Raw genomic sequence first — 17,440 nt, 5'->3', positions numbered from 1 at the left:
CCCTTCCTCATCCACCCTTAACCCTTGGCAACCATTATTCTGTTTTATGAATGCTTTTGATCCTTATGTATAATTAACTTTACACATATGCCTCTCATTAGACATAGGCTTTTGTGTTTTTTTCCTATTGCTTTGTTAATATACTTGTCCTCACGAATACAGACACCTGTCATAACTTTTTTTTTAACAGATTTTTAAAATTTTTTTAAAATTATTTATTTATTTGACAAAGAGAGAGAGAGAGCACAAGTAGGCAGAGAGAGAGGGGAAGCAGGCTCGCTGCCGAGGAGAGAGCCCGATGTAGGACTCGATCCCAGGACCCTGAGATCATGACCTGAGCTGAAGGCAGAGGCTTAACCCACTGAGCCACCCAGGCGCCCATGTTATAACTTTTAATGAGAGGTTTTAATAACTGACAAACGAAGGTTTATCTAACACAGTTATTTTCCTACTATAACAGGAAACAAATTTTTGTAAATGAGGATTCCCCTTTTGAGTTTTTTCTATAGAATATTTTGCAAAAATGAGATGATCATATCAAAAGGTAATGTCAGCTTATACAGCTTTTGTTACTTACTGCTGGATAATACTCCAGAAAGATTATATTTCTATCAGGAATAACATATATATTTAATTTAATTTGTGGTTCCTTATTAATCTTTCATATTTGTAGTTCATTTTCTCAACTATCCATGTTCTTTAATTACTTGCCAGGAATGGGTATTGCTCTCAAAAATGTTTAATTGCTCCTGATATAGATACCTATGGTATTTTCCCTATTTCATTGATCTGTTTTATTTTTCAATGCACATAAATTTAAAAAATTATAGCTAATTTCATCATTAATTTCTTCCATAATTGAATCAAGCAGCTTGCCTTGGACAGCTGGGGTACTTATACTCTTCTAACATTTACTTATTTGGGTTTAACTTATTAAAACGTGAAATTTCAGTGTGAATTATGAACCTAAATTAATTTTCCCTCTAACCATAGTTTTTCCAAAAGCATTATTGGTGATCTTTCCTCATTGTCTCGTCTATCTGAGGTTTCATTCATTGAAGTTCTTTACGTATCTGCATCTAGCCACAGATGGTTACAACTGTATACTGAAAGAGGATGATTGTACGTTCCATGAGAAATGTCTCTGGGAAAATTAAAATGACAGAATATTGATATGTCAGGAAGACCCTGGGAAAACAGCACTCAGTGAAGTTTTGTAAATCCTTGGAGGGTTTGGATTTGAGACTTAAGAGTTGCAGAGAAAACCAAGTAAAGACAAAAAAGAAGGAATCAACTCCAGGAATAAAAAACTGTACTAGAAAGGAAATATAGGCATAATGTACATTTGTAGCTTAGCCATATTTACATAGTCATCATAAACTTTAACTTAATGCAAAGTTGGAATATCTGTATCTAACTATATTAGTGGAGGAGTGCCTGGGTGACTCAGTAGGTTCAGCATCCGACTCTTGATTTTGGCTCAGGTTATGATCTCAGGGTTGTGAGATCGAGCCCTATGTCAGGCTTTGTGCTGAGCGTGGAGCCTGCTTAAGATTCTCTGCTTAAGATTCTCTATCTCCTTTTCCTGCTGCCCCTCCCCCTGCTTGCTCTCTCTCTCTCTCTCTCAAATACATACATACATACATACATACAGTGGATGAGGGAGGGGAAGGGAAGGAATAAGGTGGTATGATAAGGCCAAGTTCTTTCATCCATAATAGGAAGTCAACAGATAATGTCTGAAACTGATGCATGTGGAAATGATATGAGCATATAATTTAGGGGAAAAAAGGTAAATAGGAGAAACAACTAATAAAATTTAGGGAGAGATATTTAGACAACTGCTTCTCATATATACTTGCAGAAACTATTTGGCTAATTTTTATGGGTCTTGTCAAATAAATAAATAAAATCTTAAAAAAATTTTTTAAATTTTTATGGGTCTTATGAATTTAAGAAACCAAAACTCTGATCTTAAAATATTTACAAATATGTTTTTATGTACTTTTACTTTTGACCTTAGGAAAACCTTATCCTATTTCTTATTAAAACAAAGTACAAAAAAGACTTTACGAACTGCTGAAGAGTTTTAAAAACCATATACAAATGTAAAACTGATTGCAGGTAAGAATATTTTTATGAAAAAATTGAAAACTGAAGTACAATTAAGCTGATAACCATAATGCTGCCCAGTCACATTTGAGGGGTATAAACACTCCCAACTCTAACAGGTGTTCTTACTTGGAGGATGAAAGAATGAAAGAAAAACTAGGTAAATTTTGACAGGGAAACATGTGGCATGAGAAAAACTAGAGTAGTTGGGAAAATGTCCATGGGTGATAACCTTCACCCAACCTTCTGAGAATTGCTTTAAAATGCCTTTGGTAGGGGGGTGCCTGGATGGGTCAGTTGGTTAAGCACTTGCCTTTGGCTCAGGTCATGATCAGGGTCCTGGGATTGAGCCCCACATACTGCCTAGTGCATAGTGTGTAATACATAGTACTTAGGCTCCCTGCTCAGCAGGGAACCTGCTTCTCCCTCTCCCTTTGCCCCTCCCTCCTGCCTCGTGCTCGCGCGCGCTCTCTCTCTCTCTCAAATAAAATCTTTAAAAAAAAAAAATAAAATGCCCTCAGTAAGATGAAAAACACATATTCTAGTAAAGAACAATAAAGACTAAAAAGAAACCTCTATCACTTTTTTGAAACAGTTGTCTTAATTGACTTGCATGTTTACCAAGTCTGCTTTTTGTTTTCAAATAGTTTGTTCTATAATCAGATTACATTGCAAGTTCTGTTAGGTTCTTGCTTTACTTTACAAAAAGTGAAATTGGAAATTACAGAAAAAATAATCCATTTAGTGTAGCTTATTTAAAAGAGATGACTTAATTACAACCTGTGAACCCATACTCAGTTCAGCTACACTAGCAAATTAATACACACGCTCATGTTTCAACATAAAATGATGTGTAAGGTATGTATATATAATTTTAAAAAATTTCCTGCTTTAACTTTTTTTTTTAACTGACTTTTTGACTAAAATGACCACTTACAGGTCCCAGTCATGTTGAATCACATTAAATTTATCAGCTTAATTGACTTAAAAAATGCTATAAAAATGTAAATGTATAAAAAACAATGCTATAAAAATGTAAATTCTAGCATTTTATGCCATATCAACAAAAGCAACAAAATCAAAAGGATTAAGAAAGAAAAGGGAAATGACATATTTTTAAAACTCACTATTTTATCTTAGTAATTGACATGGAGACAAACTCGATTATTGGTTAAGAAACAGGGTTCCAGGGGCGCCTGGGTGGCTCAGTGGGTTAAGCCTCTGCCTTTGGCTCAGGTCATGATCCCAGGGTCTTGGGATTGAGCCCCACATTGGGCTCTCTGCTCAGCTCTCTGCCCCTTTCTCTCAGCCTGCCTCTCTGCCTACTTGTGATCTCTGCCTGTCAAATAAGTAAATAAAATCTTAAAAAAAAAAAAAAGAAAGAAAGAAAAAAAGAAAGAAAAGAAACAGGGTTTTGTGGCCAAACTGTCAAAAGTCTGAATTCCAGTTGTTACTGCATATATCCACAGGCAAGTTACCCCTCCCTCTCTCTAAACCTCAGTTTTCATTTATAAAATGAGGAAACCAGTGCTGGGTGCCTAATGATACCCTCACTTTACATTCAGATGAAGGGGAAAGTTAAGAGGGGGCCTCAGTATTACTAAAGAGTTTAAAAATCCAACTGAAACCTCTCAACTATTCCAACTGGGAGTTAGAAAAAGAATAAAGTGTCCAGCCTTGTGAACTGCAACATATTTGCTTGTATAACTGCCTAATCTATTTCTTGAAAAGTGCTTTCCACCATGAAACTCCGGCATTTTATTTAACATACTGAGGATGTCTGCAGAAATTAAAAATTTTGCAGAGGGAAGTGTTATTTTACTAGGATGGTAATCCTCCTTTCTCCAGTTATTTGTTTCCCAGGCTCTGCAGTTTATTCTCTGTAAACAGCTCCTTTCAGCTACTGAAAATACTAAGACTGGAAAAAGTTTTGAATAGTTCCTAGGAAGCCTCTGTGATTAAAATGAAAAGATAACCAGGCCTACCTCACAAATCTCTCCTTTCCTAGTCCCAACAATGACCGTTTCACATTAGGTAAGCTAGCCAACTAATGTCCCTGTTCCTTTTTTTTTGTTATTATGGTTTTTTAAAAATAAGGAGACAAATCTGAGGTAAATCTGAATCTGAGGACTGTAATTATATAAGGAAGGAAGAAAATTAGCATTATACTTAGAATGATTTACTTCTGATTTTCCTCTCCCCCTAACCCTAAAGGCTGTATTTATGTGAACAAAATTGAAAAATGTGTATCTATTAATAGAGGAGGATGTAGTTGAAAGGGCTGTCTCCAAAATATTGTGTTTTTCAGGTTTCAAAGACTTCAAAATTATCTCAAATTATTTCAAAAAGTAACAAATAGGGCGGTAAGCATACTCATTCATTTTCTTCCTGTACATGTTCAGGTTTATACATATATGCAGATGTACAAATGGTGTAGTCATACTTGAAGGCAATTTTTGAAAAATCTACGTCTGTGTATTATCTGAATATGCAACATGAATGACAAACCAGAAATTTAAATAAACACTCACTGTGTTTACTTAAATGAAATCATCTGTATAGAATCACACTTGAAAATGTGTAATCATGAAAAATAAACACAGCTGAACATATGTCAAGAGTTGAATTTCAGTGTCTTATTTCTAAGTCAAAACTCCCTCACACATTCAAATTTCTCTTAACAGCTATATTTTTTAACCTCTTTGAATCAAGAGCAATGTGATAAATAGCAGATCTCAACATATTTTTCCCCTAAAGTTAGTAGCTTCCAAAAGGCAGAAATTCATGTCAGCTGGAATACTCCAGATGGGCAGTTGTCTGGCTGACTCAATGCCTTCCTTAGCTACAGAGAGCTGTCCAGGGCAATGGCAGCTTCTGATGGTCTGCCAGGAGAGCTTTGGGACATCAAACCTATTCTGCCATCTTCTTTCCTCTCAGGTAAGTGCTTGGGGTCAGGGAGGAGAGGGACACAAGCAAATCAGAATCATCTCAGGAGCTTTCTAAAACTAGACATGTCTACGTGCCTAGGGGATACATTGTTTTTTGTTTTGTTTTGTTTTAAAGATTTTATGTATTTATTTGACAGACAGAGATCACAAGTAGGCAGAGAGGCAGGCAGAGAGAGAGGAAGGGAAGCAGGTTTCCTGCTGAGCAGAGAGCCCGTTGCGGGGCCCAATCCCAGGACCCTGAGATCATGACCTGAGCCGAAGGCAGAGGCTTCAACCCACTGAGCCACCCAGGCGCCCCTACATTGTTTTTTAAAAAGCCCAGCAGAAGTGAGTCTGGTAAGTTTGGATTGTATCTCTACTCCCTTCACTTTTGACAACTGCTGTTTAAAGAATACAGGTTTAACAAGGGGAGCCTCAGGAGTCAGAACCTTGACATGCTTTGTATCTCTTCCATATTAATTAGCTTGATTAATTCCCCTTCAGGCAAGTTCTCACACAAATACTCCATTCCCATTCAACAGTTCTATGTTCTATGTACTTCTCTTGAAAGAGGCTCAGTGACTAGGAAAAACTACTCCCATCTTTATTCCAATTGTGAATTACAAACACAAACCTACTCAAATCAAGATGGAGTAACTACAGAATAGTACTAATGATATAGATACATTCAGGGAAAGGGAAAGCTGTAGTTGAATACAACATATTCAAAAGAGCCGTTAATCTTCTAAGCTCTTGAAAATACATATCCATAAGAGTTCCCTTCAAAATAAAGTCTGTCATCAACTCTTTCTCAAATCTATTTTTCCTGAATAATTCTTGAAAAATGTGAAATGAAAAAGTTTTAAATTCTCACTACTGTAATAGAACTCTCAGCCATTATTTTCATTTAAAATTATTTTAGCTACTTCATATATTCACTATTTTTCTATGGCTGGGCCTAAATACCATATAGAATTTTCCTTCATGGAAAAGTATGTCCTAACTGAAAAATCTTCAATATACATGCAAGTTTTGAGCCCCTTTCCCCACACGGGCACCTGTATTAACCGTACTGACCGTTTCTTCTGGTGCAGCAGCAGCTGTAGACCCGGAGCCAAGAGTTGCAGAAACCGGAAGGTGAGCAGAGGAAGCAGAAGTGGCCCCAGCAGAAGTGATGGAAGCAGCGGAGGTAAAAGCAGAGGCGCTGGCCACTCCCATGGCTGCTGCTGGTGGGGATGGTGGCAGTGCAACCACTGAGGGCATCTGAGGGGCCAGAGAATCTGACTGAGAAGAATGTTCTTTGCCTTGAATGCCAGGGCCATACTCTTCTTTTTTATTTGTGAAGTCTATCCCTACAAATTGCAAAATAATTCCATTAACAGTCTTCCAGGTTAAGATTCCTTTTATGCCCCCCAACAATGAAAATACATAATAGCTAAAATTTGGTTCTAAAGAAAATGGAATCTGTCATGTATTGCATATAATGTTTAGCATTATTAACTGGTTAATGTTAGCATTAACCACTAAAGACTAAAGACCATTTCCTTCAATATGTGAAAACTAATGAAGATTTGCTCTTATGTAAAAGATAAAAATAAGTATGTACTCAGCTAGGATGTCAGCTGAGTAAAATAAAATGTATTCCCAAAACAGCCATTATAATAATATGGTCACACTGAGTCTAAGGATTCATTCTGAACCATTTCATACAACTGCCTGGTATTTAGATCTGTAGAATTTTTTTCTGATATCACTGTACACTCTCATTTCCATCTGTTGTTCCTATCCAAACAAAATCAATATATTTTAAACTTGATTTTTCAGCAAATAATAATAAATCAGTAAATAACACTAAAAATCAGTAACACTAAAATTTTTACTTTTAACTTTGTAAAAGAAATCAATTCTTGCAAGTGGATTAAATAACTCATGGATTAGGTATATTTGCACACTTAACTAATTTTAGTGGCACCCTATATAGTAACCTTCTCTCAAAAATGAACCTTACTCTTGGATCAAAGGAGCAACATTGGCTTCCAGAAGCTAAACCAAAGCATTTCTTCATATTTTAGATCCCACACCACCCCCCCTCACACCAGTATTATAAGCACTATATAAGTATTATAAGACTGTATCTATGTAGCACCCAACACCAGGGTGAGGGTTTGGAAATTCAGTCACTGAGATGCTTCAAATGTCTGAACAGAGGGTGTTCTATGGCCCTCTGTTTAAACGGTTTTTGATGTTATCCTCTTTGTATTGGAAATTTGGGCTTCTGTAAGTCCTTCTCTTAGGCTATCTTTATATAAAATAGAGTAACAGTACCTCATTAACAAAGCTAAATGAGGATTATAATTCATAGATCTTTTGAAATCCTTTGATGAGAGGGACTAATTCAATATAAAGTGCTGCTTTTTACTTTAAAAGCAAAACAGAGTTTTAACATGCTTTTGATAGCAAGTGATTCTGATTGTGTCTTTTTAGGTGGGTGGTAGACTTAATCAGATGTGGAACAAGTACAAAGGTGAGTTCTCATGATAGGATTCCCTGGAACAGAGGTAGCTGACTAACTCTTGCTAATGTGGGCTGATTTATGCAGTTCCTTTTTGGCAATCACTGTAAAATTAATAATTGTTCTCGTTTTAACTGGGGTAAGTTTTTCCATCTGTAAAGCATTTTCCTACTTTCCTAAAATTGCTTTAATATTTGGCAGGTACCATTTAAAGGCCATTTTTATTGTCACATTTGCCTTCTTCATAAAACTTCTAATTTCCAATCTTTAAGATTTAGGATACTACGCAGATTTGAGATTCAGGATTTAGGATTTAGATTTAAGATTTAGGATACTACTGAGATGCACTGCAGATCATGGACAACAGAAAGTCAGGACACACAAAAAACCAAGTATTTGTTCTGCTGTGACAAGATAGGTACATCATTATTAAAAACTGCATTTTAAAAAACAGTTGTTTTAGCGGAAAAAGGGCCAAAAGCAATTTTATCTTGTTAGAATTAAAAATTTTTTTAAAGCTTTTAATGAAATGCCACAAAATTACAAATCACAGAGCAAACCTTGCATTAGTTAACATTGAACTTTTGCTTTTGGTAGCTTTACCAACACTACTGCTAGTGTGTCTTACTTTCCTGTCATTTTTACCCCCCACTGTGATGACAGCCACTCAGAACAATTAAGATCCCAGGACTTGGCATTAACTGCAGATAAAAGGAGATTTAAAAGCAACAGGGGCAAAACAAATCATATTGTGTAATTATCAGAATACTTTTTCTCCAAATCCTGTTCTGGATATTTGCCTGTAGGAGACAAAGCTGTATCTGAATTTAAAAATTTAAGACAGTAAAGTTATTAAGGTGGTAGAACACTCTGTCCTAGTCAATTCATAATCTTCTTATGTAGGTTATGAGAAACAGGTCTCTTATAATTGAATGTAGGAAGTATAATTTGTCACTTGTGAAATCTAGGATCTGTTAGAAGTAGGTAATTAAATTCTTCAAGTTAATACATATAATTTGCTAATAATTACAACTGGTGGTGGTGAGTTTGTTTTCAGTGTTGACACTCAATTAAAAGACCATTTACTGAAGAAATCAAGTACTCCTTTGGGTATTAGCAAGATAAACTATTCTGCCCTGAGATTCTAGGATTTCTCACTGCTTCAGAAGTTATTGGCCTTAACTTGCTAGTATCCACACCACATGCAATTTAAATAATAATGTTTGAAGATGTTTTAAAATGAAGGTATGACAACCACAGAAAAGTTACTCACTGGATTGGAATGTTAATGATGTTCAAAATGAAACTGTGTCATTGATAAACTGTGAATCTCAAATATGATTTAATATAAGGATATACTGCAAAAAATGTTCACATATTTACATAAAACAGGTTGATGTGAATTAAGACAGTGATAATTTTATTATTGCTATCATCTTACATGTCAAAGTATGTTTTGTCTTTTAAAGAGCTTCCAATTATATTTCACTGCATTTCCAAAAGAACCCTCTGTGAAGCAGGTAGGGAAGATTTACATTATCTTCTTTGCTCAGAGCAGAAAACTAAAACTCACTAAGGAAAGTGGGCCTCGGTGCAAACTAGTGGCAAAGACTCTAGTTATGTGCTATTCTAAGCCCTGCTGGAGAAACACCCACATAAACCACACAGATCCCAGCTAATATAGGGACTTTTCTTTTCTTGAAATAAAATTATTTTACTTGACTGTTGTAGATAGGCCTATATTTATATTTGTTGAAAATTAGTTTTAGTTGGGGTCTCTCTTAAACTGAAAATAAGTAATTTTTAAAATGGGAAACCATGACTAGATAAATATTTAATAAACAAAATGGTCCAAGGAATTTGGCTACTTAAAAAAATAAATAAATAAAAATTTTGTACTTGGAGGCATTGCAGTTATTGGTTAAAAGAGCCTTAAAATACTGTTTTGTATTCAAAACATCATTTTAACACTGAGCCAAAACACTTAAGAGTTGACAGTTTACTTGATCAGATCTAAGATACCATAAATAACCAAAACTGAGTGAATTTTCAAGGCAGATTTAGAACTGGGTATGATACCACCAAGTTAAAAATACCAGTACCTGGACAAGACACAGTCATTGCAGAAAATCAGTACTATACACCACACCAATCACTGAAATCTCCTCAAATCCTTTTTGAAAGTAGGTAGAGAACTTTATACAAAATAACTAACCTGTATCACCTCTATTTTGAAATATAGTCATGGCTTCCAGATTTAATGCACACACACCCCTCATGAAAGCTTTCTTCATGGTATCTTCAAAATGCTCTTTTTCTTGCTGCATTCTTTGAATCTCAGCTTTTGCATTTTCCAAAGCTCCAGATAACTAAATAAGGGGAATTTTTGAAAAGAAGAAAAAGATTGAGACACAAGGAAGGATATTAATTAGTCAAACCACAGACTTACACTGTGAATTATTTTTTTACAAAAAGCAGGCTATGTTTATTTACAGTCACAAGGAGTTGACTGACTCAGTGTGACTCAAACCACAAGGACACCATTCTACTTCACTCCATTCTGAGTCCTAGGGTGGCCTAGACTGGCCAGAGTGCTGCCTGGGCCCATTCACAGGTTTGTAAGTTTCTCAATGAGGGCAATCTGTGACTCTCTAAGATTGGCCAAGTGGCTGTTGAGCATGGTCTCAAAGTCACTGGGAATTATCTTGGGTACTTGGTGACCCAGACTCCTCAAGAAATGGACCATGGTATTGACAGCTGACACCCTTCCAGACAGCACATCCTCTGTGTACTTGCAACACTATCAGGGCATCCTAGATGTGAACCGATGCCCCTCAGGCTTGCTGCAGATTGCTCGAGAGTCTGAACATCTGGTTGGGGCTCAAATAGGCCTTCATGATCAGGTCGACTCTAATGTGTTCAGTGTCATAATATGCCTATTTCGCTGTCAGAGGTGTGAACATTACCCTCATCGTACTCCCAGGGAGACCCATTAAGGTGCTGACCTAGGCCTCGCTGCTCATAGAGGCTGGTGCCCACAGTGAGGTGAATGGGGATGGGGACTTCCCTGCCATAGTACTTAACAGCACAGGGTGCTCTGTAATGTCATGGCCTGCTGAGTACCAGCCCAGGATGAACTCATTTGGAGAGACTTTCTTGTGTAATTCATACATGTTCTTAGTGAATTTCATGTCAACAACTACTTCATCTTTTGATTCATTGGGAGGTACTGAAAAGAAGCTGTTAGTGACTTTCGTTGAATGCTTGTCAACAGTTCTCAACAGGGTCCCGAAAACTCAGGCAGTGCTTCCACTGCATTGTCGCTCTTCACAATGGAGGCCAAAATGACCTGGTGTGGCTGGGTCACATGGCTGCAGTGGGGAGAAGGGAAGAGGACTAGGGGGCTGCACAACAGCCACAGCCAGAGTTGAGCCAGTGCTGGTGCTGAAGCCAGGGATGGGCTGGGGTTGGGGCTGGGCCTGGGGCTGGGGCTGGGCCTGGGGCTGGGGCTGGAGTGGTAACAGGAGTCCTTGCTGGCACTGTCAGTGTGGCCCTCTTGTCAAGCTCTGAAGTTATTCTTATGTGAAATACTAAAAACACTTTACCTCTTCCACCACGTATCTCAGTTTATTTTAAAAGGTGCATTTTTACCCCTTACTGTCTCTATCAATAAACCATTTTCATTCCTAACCATAAAATCAAGTTTCAAACAAGGGGAATTTCATGCTGGTCCCACCAAAGGTTGTTGATGTGTTTTAATTATACCAAACAGATAAGTCATTTCTTACCATAAAACTTTTATGCAGACTATTAAGCAAAATACATTAAAAGCCACAGACAGACTCTCATCTCTTCAGAAAAAAAAAAATACCTAAATGCACTATTAACAGAATTTTTCTTTCATTCTTTCTTTTTAATTAAACATTATCTATAGAATTTATAGGGCAAAGTGACTTTAGGTACAATCCCATAGGCCAAATCTTAAGGGACTGCATTTTTCTTTTTGCAAGTCATCTTGAATTGCAGCAAATTATTTATATAATGAATGTTATTTTTAACATTAAGAACTTAGTCCTATAATGATGAAAAAAGGGTTTTCTTTTAATATTTAATTTCAAGAGGACTTCTGCATTCTTCACGTGGTTTTTATCTAATTTTGGATCTCAAATATTTTCCCTTGGAAACAATGTTTATTTTGTTAATAAAAGTCAGTGGGAAAATGTATATAAATTCAATTTATATGCAACTGCTTATCAGAACATAACTTACTTACATCAACATAAGGATAAACATTTTTGTTTTGGGTCTTTATTTTTGGCTCAATAAAGGCCAAGTAAAGAAGCATAAGAAAGCATGTTTTCTTAGAAATGTAAGGGTCTACAGGTGATTTCCAAGGGAAGTGTACATTCAAGAGAGCCAACAAAAGTTTGGAGGTCAGAGTTAAGTTAGTCTTAACTAGTGTTCTCTGCCAGGAAATCTCATTTGAATCTACATGGCATTAAATGGATCTGGAGAAATGGATTACTCTGCCTAACTATAAACAGTATTTTATCTTTTTAATTTTTATTAAAAGAAATTGAAAGTATAAAAAAAAGTTTACCACAGCAACTCTGGTTTCATAATCATTGGAAATCTGGACACAAACTTCTTCTGCTCTTGCTTGACAAGCTCGTTCTACCACATCTTTCCACTGTTTCTGTACTATGGATCTCCAGCCTTTCCAGACTTTCTTCAGTAAAGTTCTCTGGAAGTACTGGTCAGCTAGTTTACCTTCATAGGCCTAAATGAAAGTAATATACAACCTCAAAAACACAGTAACTGGTAAATATACTGGCAGTGATATTAAAAAAACATAATGTAACCCTAAGGTAAGCAGGGTATATACGTTATCATCTAATCCTGTGATATTAAAAAATATAATGTAACCCTGAGGTAAGCAGTGTATATACGTTATCATCTAATCCTGTATAATCATATTATTCTCATTTGCAGACAGGAGAACAGGCTTAGAGAGAGGTTAAGTAACCTGCCCAGGTCACACAAATAGAAAGGGAAAAGCCAGCCTCACCTCACTTCAGAACCTAAGCTCTTATCCTTACATCACTGCTGTATGCCACCAATCAAGTTAGGAGAAAAAAAAAACAAAACAAAAACAAAAGAAAGGAAACAAGTAACTTGATATTGGCATTATGAGTCTGTATCACCTTTCAGCTGAAAGCAGGCCTAGGCGAAGGACAGAGTGGCTGCAAGGCCGAGAAGGTGGGGCCTGTGGCTTTACGTACCACTGCTTCCTCTTCCACCTGGTGGCCACCGTCATAAGCAAGGCTAATTTAATTCACACACTTTGCCATCAAATAGAGTGCCAAATAGATCCAGATAGAAGCATATGCCAGTCTTCTTTTATCAATGGATTTAAATTCTTTTGAAGTAGTTCCAATTTCAATTTTCTTAAATTTGAAAAGCTATTCAAAAACTGATGGTAGCCTCAAGTATTTCAACTAACATTTAAACATAATATATTCTCATCATTTCACTTGATAAATAACTTTCAAAATATGGCATTCTCATTTAAATAGCTCTTTTCAATATGTGTAGGTTAGTGTAGAATTAATCTACCAGGATGAATAAAAAACAATGAAAGCAGTAGAAAGTATCCTTTAAAGAGAAATCCTGTTCCATGATAGTAGTAGTCTTTTCCTTAAGTATTAATTTCTTAGAAGTAAATGCACAGAGATCATTCCATGGCTCACATGAACATCAAATAAAACACACACACACACACACACACGCACACACACTCATCCATCCCCTATACTCTTGAGTCTCTATACTGTCTTCTTGTGGGATATACATATATTCTTATACTTTTCCACTTCTGATATTGTAACTTACTATTCTTGGTTTATATTTACTCTGCTATCCTGATTCAGCTCTTATTAAAATAAAGATGTTCAAGTTTAAATTATAAACAAACTAAAGAATTTTTAAGAAGCTATATAGACATAGTTTTATAATATATTGATACAGTACTGTCTCTTTACGAAGAAGATATATTCAGGCATTTCTGAAGGAGAAACCATATAATAAGCACATGATATGTTAAAAATTATAAATTCTTTCTCCACATAATCACATCTGACATTAAATTTGTTAAAGGGGTTCCATGACAAGGGCATCTATTAGTCAGGTATGATCCTTACTAACTTACTACAAAGTGGGAAATGACAGATCAATTGATCTATAAAATATAAGAGGTGTTTTCCCCAAACTATACTAAAATTCTTTGAAATAAGAGCAACATTAAATTATAAATTCATTTTGATTTATTAGAAAACAAATCTTTCTTTAGCTTTAACAATAACTCTAAAATGTGATCCTAAACCCTTTTGAGTTTCAGAAGTCTAATATCTGTCAGTTATCATTTTGTTTTTATACTTACATCCTGTCTGCATTTAACATGGCCAATTCGCCAGTGGAAGAATGTTCTCATCAACTCTATTCTTTCCTTTTGCTTGCCTATGGCATGAGACAAGCTAGAAATCACCTGTAAATAGCAGTTAACTCAATTATTGTGTTGTTACAATAGTAAGTTGTAAAGTGATTTTCTCGTATATCAAAAAATGCTCAAGAGAATACCTATGCATTACTTGTATATTCATCCAGTTCACCTCATTATTCTCTGTAAAAAGGCCAAAAACCTTGACCACATGAATGCACTACATATCAATGAATGAAAAGGAACAAAAGAAAAATCTTCATTATGTGTATCTTGGCAATCATAAAAAAAAGTTTACATATATGAAAATTAATATGGTCACTGACATTTAATTCAAGAAAGACAACTACACATTTGAATATTTTGCTACATATACACAAAGTCCCTGTTCACTAGACTTGAGGGTAGTGACCAGGGTTTTAAACATCTTTCTGGTCCCTAAATACTTTTGGTACTTTGGATTAGAAGTTGCTAAGGATTTTCTGAATTCAACAAACTCAAAAAAGCAAACAACAGTTATACTATAATGTTCTTCTTCAGTTTTTCCTGTTCTTTTTTTTTTTTTAAATCTATAAAGGCTTTTGAATTTTAAAACAATATTCTCTCTTACAAACAACTGAGAAGCCGAAATATATTTTTTAAATTGGCCACATTAAAGCAAGATTTAGTAAATTGGGCATATTTACTGAAAGACATTTATTCTGGTTCTTCTTTAAATAATTTTCAAAAGTGGAAAAGGGTATACATGCTAAGACATTAGTAATATTCCATTTCTTGAGCTCTGTAGTGGCACATAGCTGTTCATCTTATTCATTTTCTAACTGGACACATGTACACTCTTTTGTGTGTGATACTTTGAAATTGAAAAATATATATTTAAGATATTTTGGGGCGCCTGGGTGGGTCAGTCAGTTAAGTGTCTGCCTTCCTCAGGTCATGATCTCAGAGTCCTAGGATGGAGCCCTGTGGCAGGGAGCCTGCTTCTCCCTCTGCCCCTCCTTCCTGCTCATGCACTCTCTCTCAAATAAATAAATAAAATCTTTAAACTCAAATATTTTAAAACCTTAGGACAGAGTTTTGAGGGCAATAGAGAAAATGACTGATGTTAGTATCTATTGTTTCAAAAAAGTAAACTAAATAAAATGTTTGATTTTATATAATACCCTGAACACCAAAATAAATATATATTTTAAAAAATACATAATCTTTATCTAGTTCATTAAAACAGTAAATGCTGCATCTGCAGACAAATAGCTGAGGCATTGTCTCTGAAAACCACCATGGTGGGGGAGGGGCGGGAAAAACAGTGGATATATTGCCCATTCTGCTGTTGAAGGTGCTGTCGTGAGGCACAAATTAGTAAAGACCCGAATCTTACTCTTTTGTTCTTAAGAGGCTAAAAGAAAGTGAAGTACAAAGTATTCTCTGTGTGGGGCGTCTGGGTGGCTCAGTCTGTTAAGCATCTGACTCTTGATTTCAGCTCAAGTCATGATCACGGGGTGGTGACATTGAGCCCAGTGCTGGGCTCCACGGGGTGGTGACATTGAGCCCAGTGCTGGGCTCCTCTCTGGGCATGGAACCTGCTTGAGATTCTCTTTCTCTCTCTCCCTCTCCCTCTGACTCACCCACCCTTTGGGCACTTGTGCTCTCTCTTTAAAAAAAAAAAAAAAAAAAAAGTGCTCTCTGTCTCTATAAGAATAGGAAAAAAATTTTATCAATGAATAAAGACATAACACAAATAAAATGTGACATACTTAAAATGGCCCCTAAAAACATAGTTTAACATGGGGGTAATGCTGGTTCCATGATATTCTCTTAAGACCAGTTAGGAAGAAAAAGATTGGGGAAAACAATTAAGTGTCCCAATATTTAGCATGCACTTTTAAAACTTTAAGCACACTGATGGTGGTGACAAAGATTAAATGACATGACCCTGGCATGTTTAATAGGATGAATGTATCTTATTTCTATGCATCTGGGGTTTTTTTGTTTTTTTTAAAAGATTTTATTTCTTTGACAGACAGAGATCACAACTAGGCAGAGAGGCAGGCAGAGAGAGAGGGAAGCAGGCTCCCCATCAAGCAAAGAGCTGGATGCGGGGCTCGATCCCAGGACCCTGGGATCATGACCTGAGCTAAAGGCAGAGGCTTTAACCTTGAGCCACCCAGGCACCCCTCTATGCATCTGTTTTTGTTTTTGTTTCTTCCAGTTTCTGAAACAATCTTCCCTTTGTATCTTGTATGCCCTAATTAATCCATTCCTGGCACTTATTACCTAGCAAGATCTTTATTGCATCTCACTTAAAAAGAAATTTAAAAGTGAAGACCTCATCTTTTCTCCCAATGGAAACTTCATAGGCTTTTTGCAGCTCCTTCAAGCTGTTGATCTGGTTGCACAGTTGTTTTAAGTGTGCTGCATGTTTTTCTTTCTCTTTTTTCATTTCCATTCGGTGCCAGTCAATAAAATTAAGTCTCCATTTGCTTAGTTCAGATATGATGTTTGTCTGAAAAAGAAATACACCAGCAGTTAAGCAGTTTGTTTAACATTGCTTCTTAAAATTATACCAAAATTAAGAAACATTAAAGATAATCAGAACAAGCAATCAACATAAGAGCTATTTATAAAAATCACTAATGAAAATGTCTTCAAGTTCAACAGCCGTGATTGTTGTTCTCAGTTCACATTTGCCATACTAGGGAAATGAATTTTTTTCCTATTTTAAGTTATTTTGTATGAAACCTTGTTGTTCTTAAAAAAAAACTTCAGGTCTCCTTCACTAGTAAACAGATACTTTGTTTATTCAAGGACTTTAATGTCCATATTAAGATGGCTCAGGGAAAGCAGAAATGTAGGCGTATGGCTAAGGCTCAGCCATAGGACTGGGAAGTTACTTAGATAGAAGTGGATAGTGGAAACCATGGGGACTGATGCTTTCTTCCCCCAAATCATTTATCACAAAGGACATCTTACAACAAACTGCTGAATCTGACCCCTTTTCACTCTACTGACTGGCATAAGTAAAAATACCAAATAATTATGTTATCAAATAAACTAGGTAACAATATGATTATCTGAACCTAGAACAAATTAAATGACCTGCAGTGGCTACTCCACTGGACTCGCACCATGATTAGAAGGATGAAACCTGTTCCACAGGGGGAAAATGGTAACAACGATACTGAAAGATTATTCCTAAAATTTATAGTTTTAAGTAGTAGAGAAATATAAATGCCATAGAACTCTCATGACCATAATTTCACTGTGAATGTGAAATCAGTTGTCTCAAACTATGTTTCAGAAAAACTGTCATTTTCTGCATTATATATTAAATAGCAAAAAAAAGAAAGAAAAGAAAAGAAAAGCCATTTCTGTAATACTTTGTTTTATTTAGAG

At 35.9% G+C, this 17,440-nt stretch overlaps 1 protein-coding gene across 3 annotated transcripts in view; it reads right to left on the bottom strand.

Annotated features, from left to right (window-relative positions):
* The window catches only part of POC5 (POC5 centriolar protein), a 41,459-nt gene that overhangs the window by 5,246 nt on the left and 18,773 nt on the right, over window positions 1-17,440 (bottom strand). For all 3 annotated transcript variants that reach the window (XM_080804911.1, XM_080804912.1, XM_080804913.1), the window contains exons 7-11: window positions 16,374-16,550; window positions 13,991-14,095; window positions 12,152-12,331; window positions 9,767-9,920; window positions 6,117-6,391 (exon numbers count right to left, since the gene is read on the bottom strand). In XM_080804911.1, the coding sequence (XP_080661037.1) occupies window positions 6,117-6,391; window positions 9,767-9,920; window positions 12,152-12,331; window positions 13,991-14,095; window positions 16,374-16,550 (891 nt within the window). The remainder of the gene's footprint in view (window positions 1-6,116; window positions 6,392-9,766; window positions 9,921-12,151; window positions 12,332-13,990; window positions 14,096-16,373; window positions 16,551-17,440) is intronic.

The sequence above is a fragment of the Martes martes genome (assembly GCF_963455335.1).
Source record: "Martes martes genome assembly, chromosome: 5".
Classification (NCBI taxonomy): domain Eukaryota; kingdom Metazoa; phylum Chordata; class Mammalia; order Carnivora; family Mustelidae; genus Martes; species Martes martes.
This window is presented reverse-complemented; position numbering and strand designations above follow the sequence as displayed.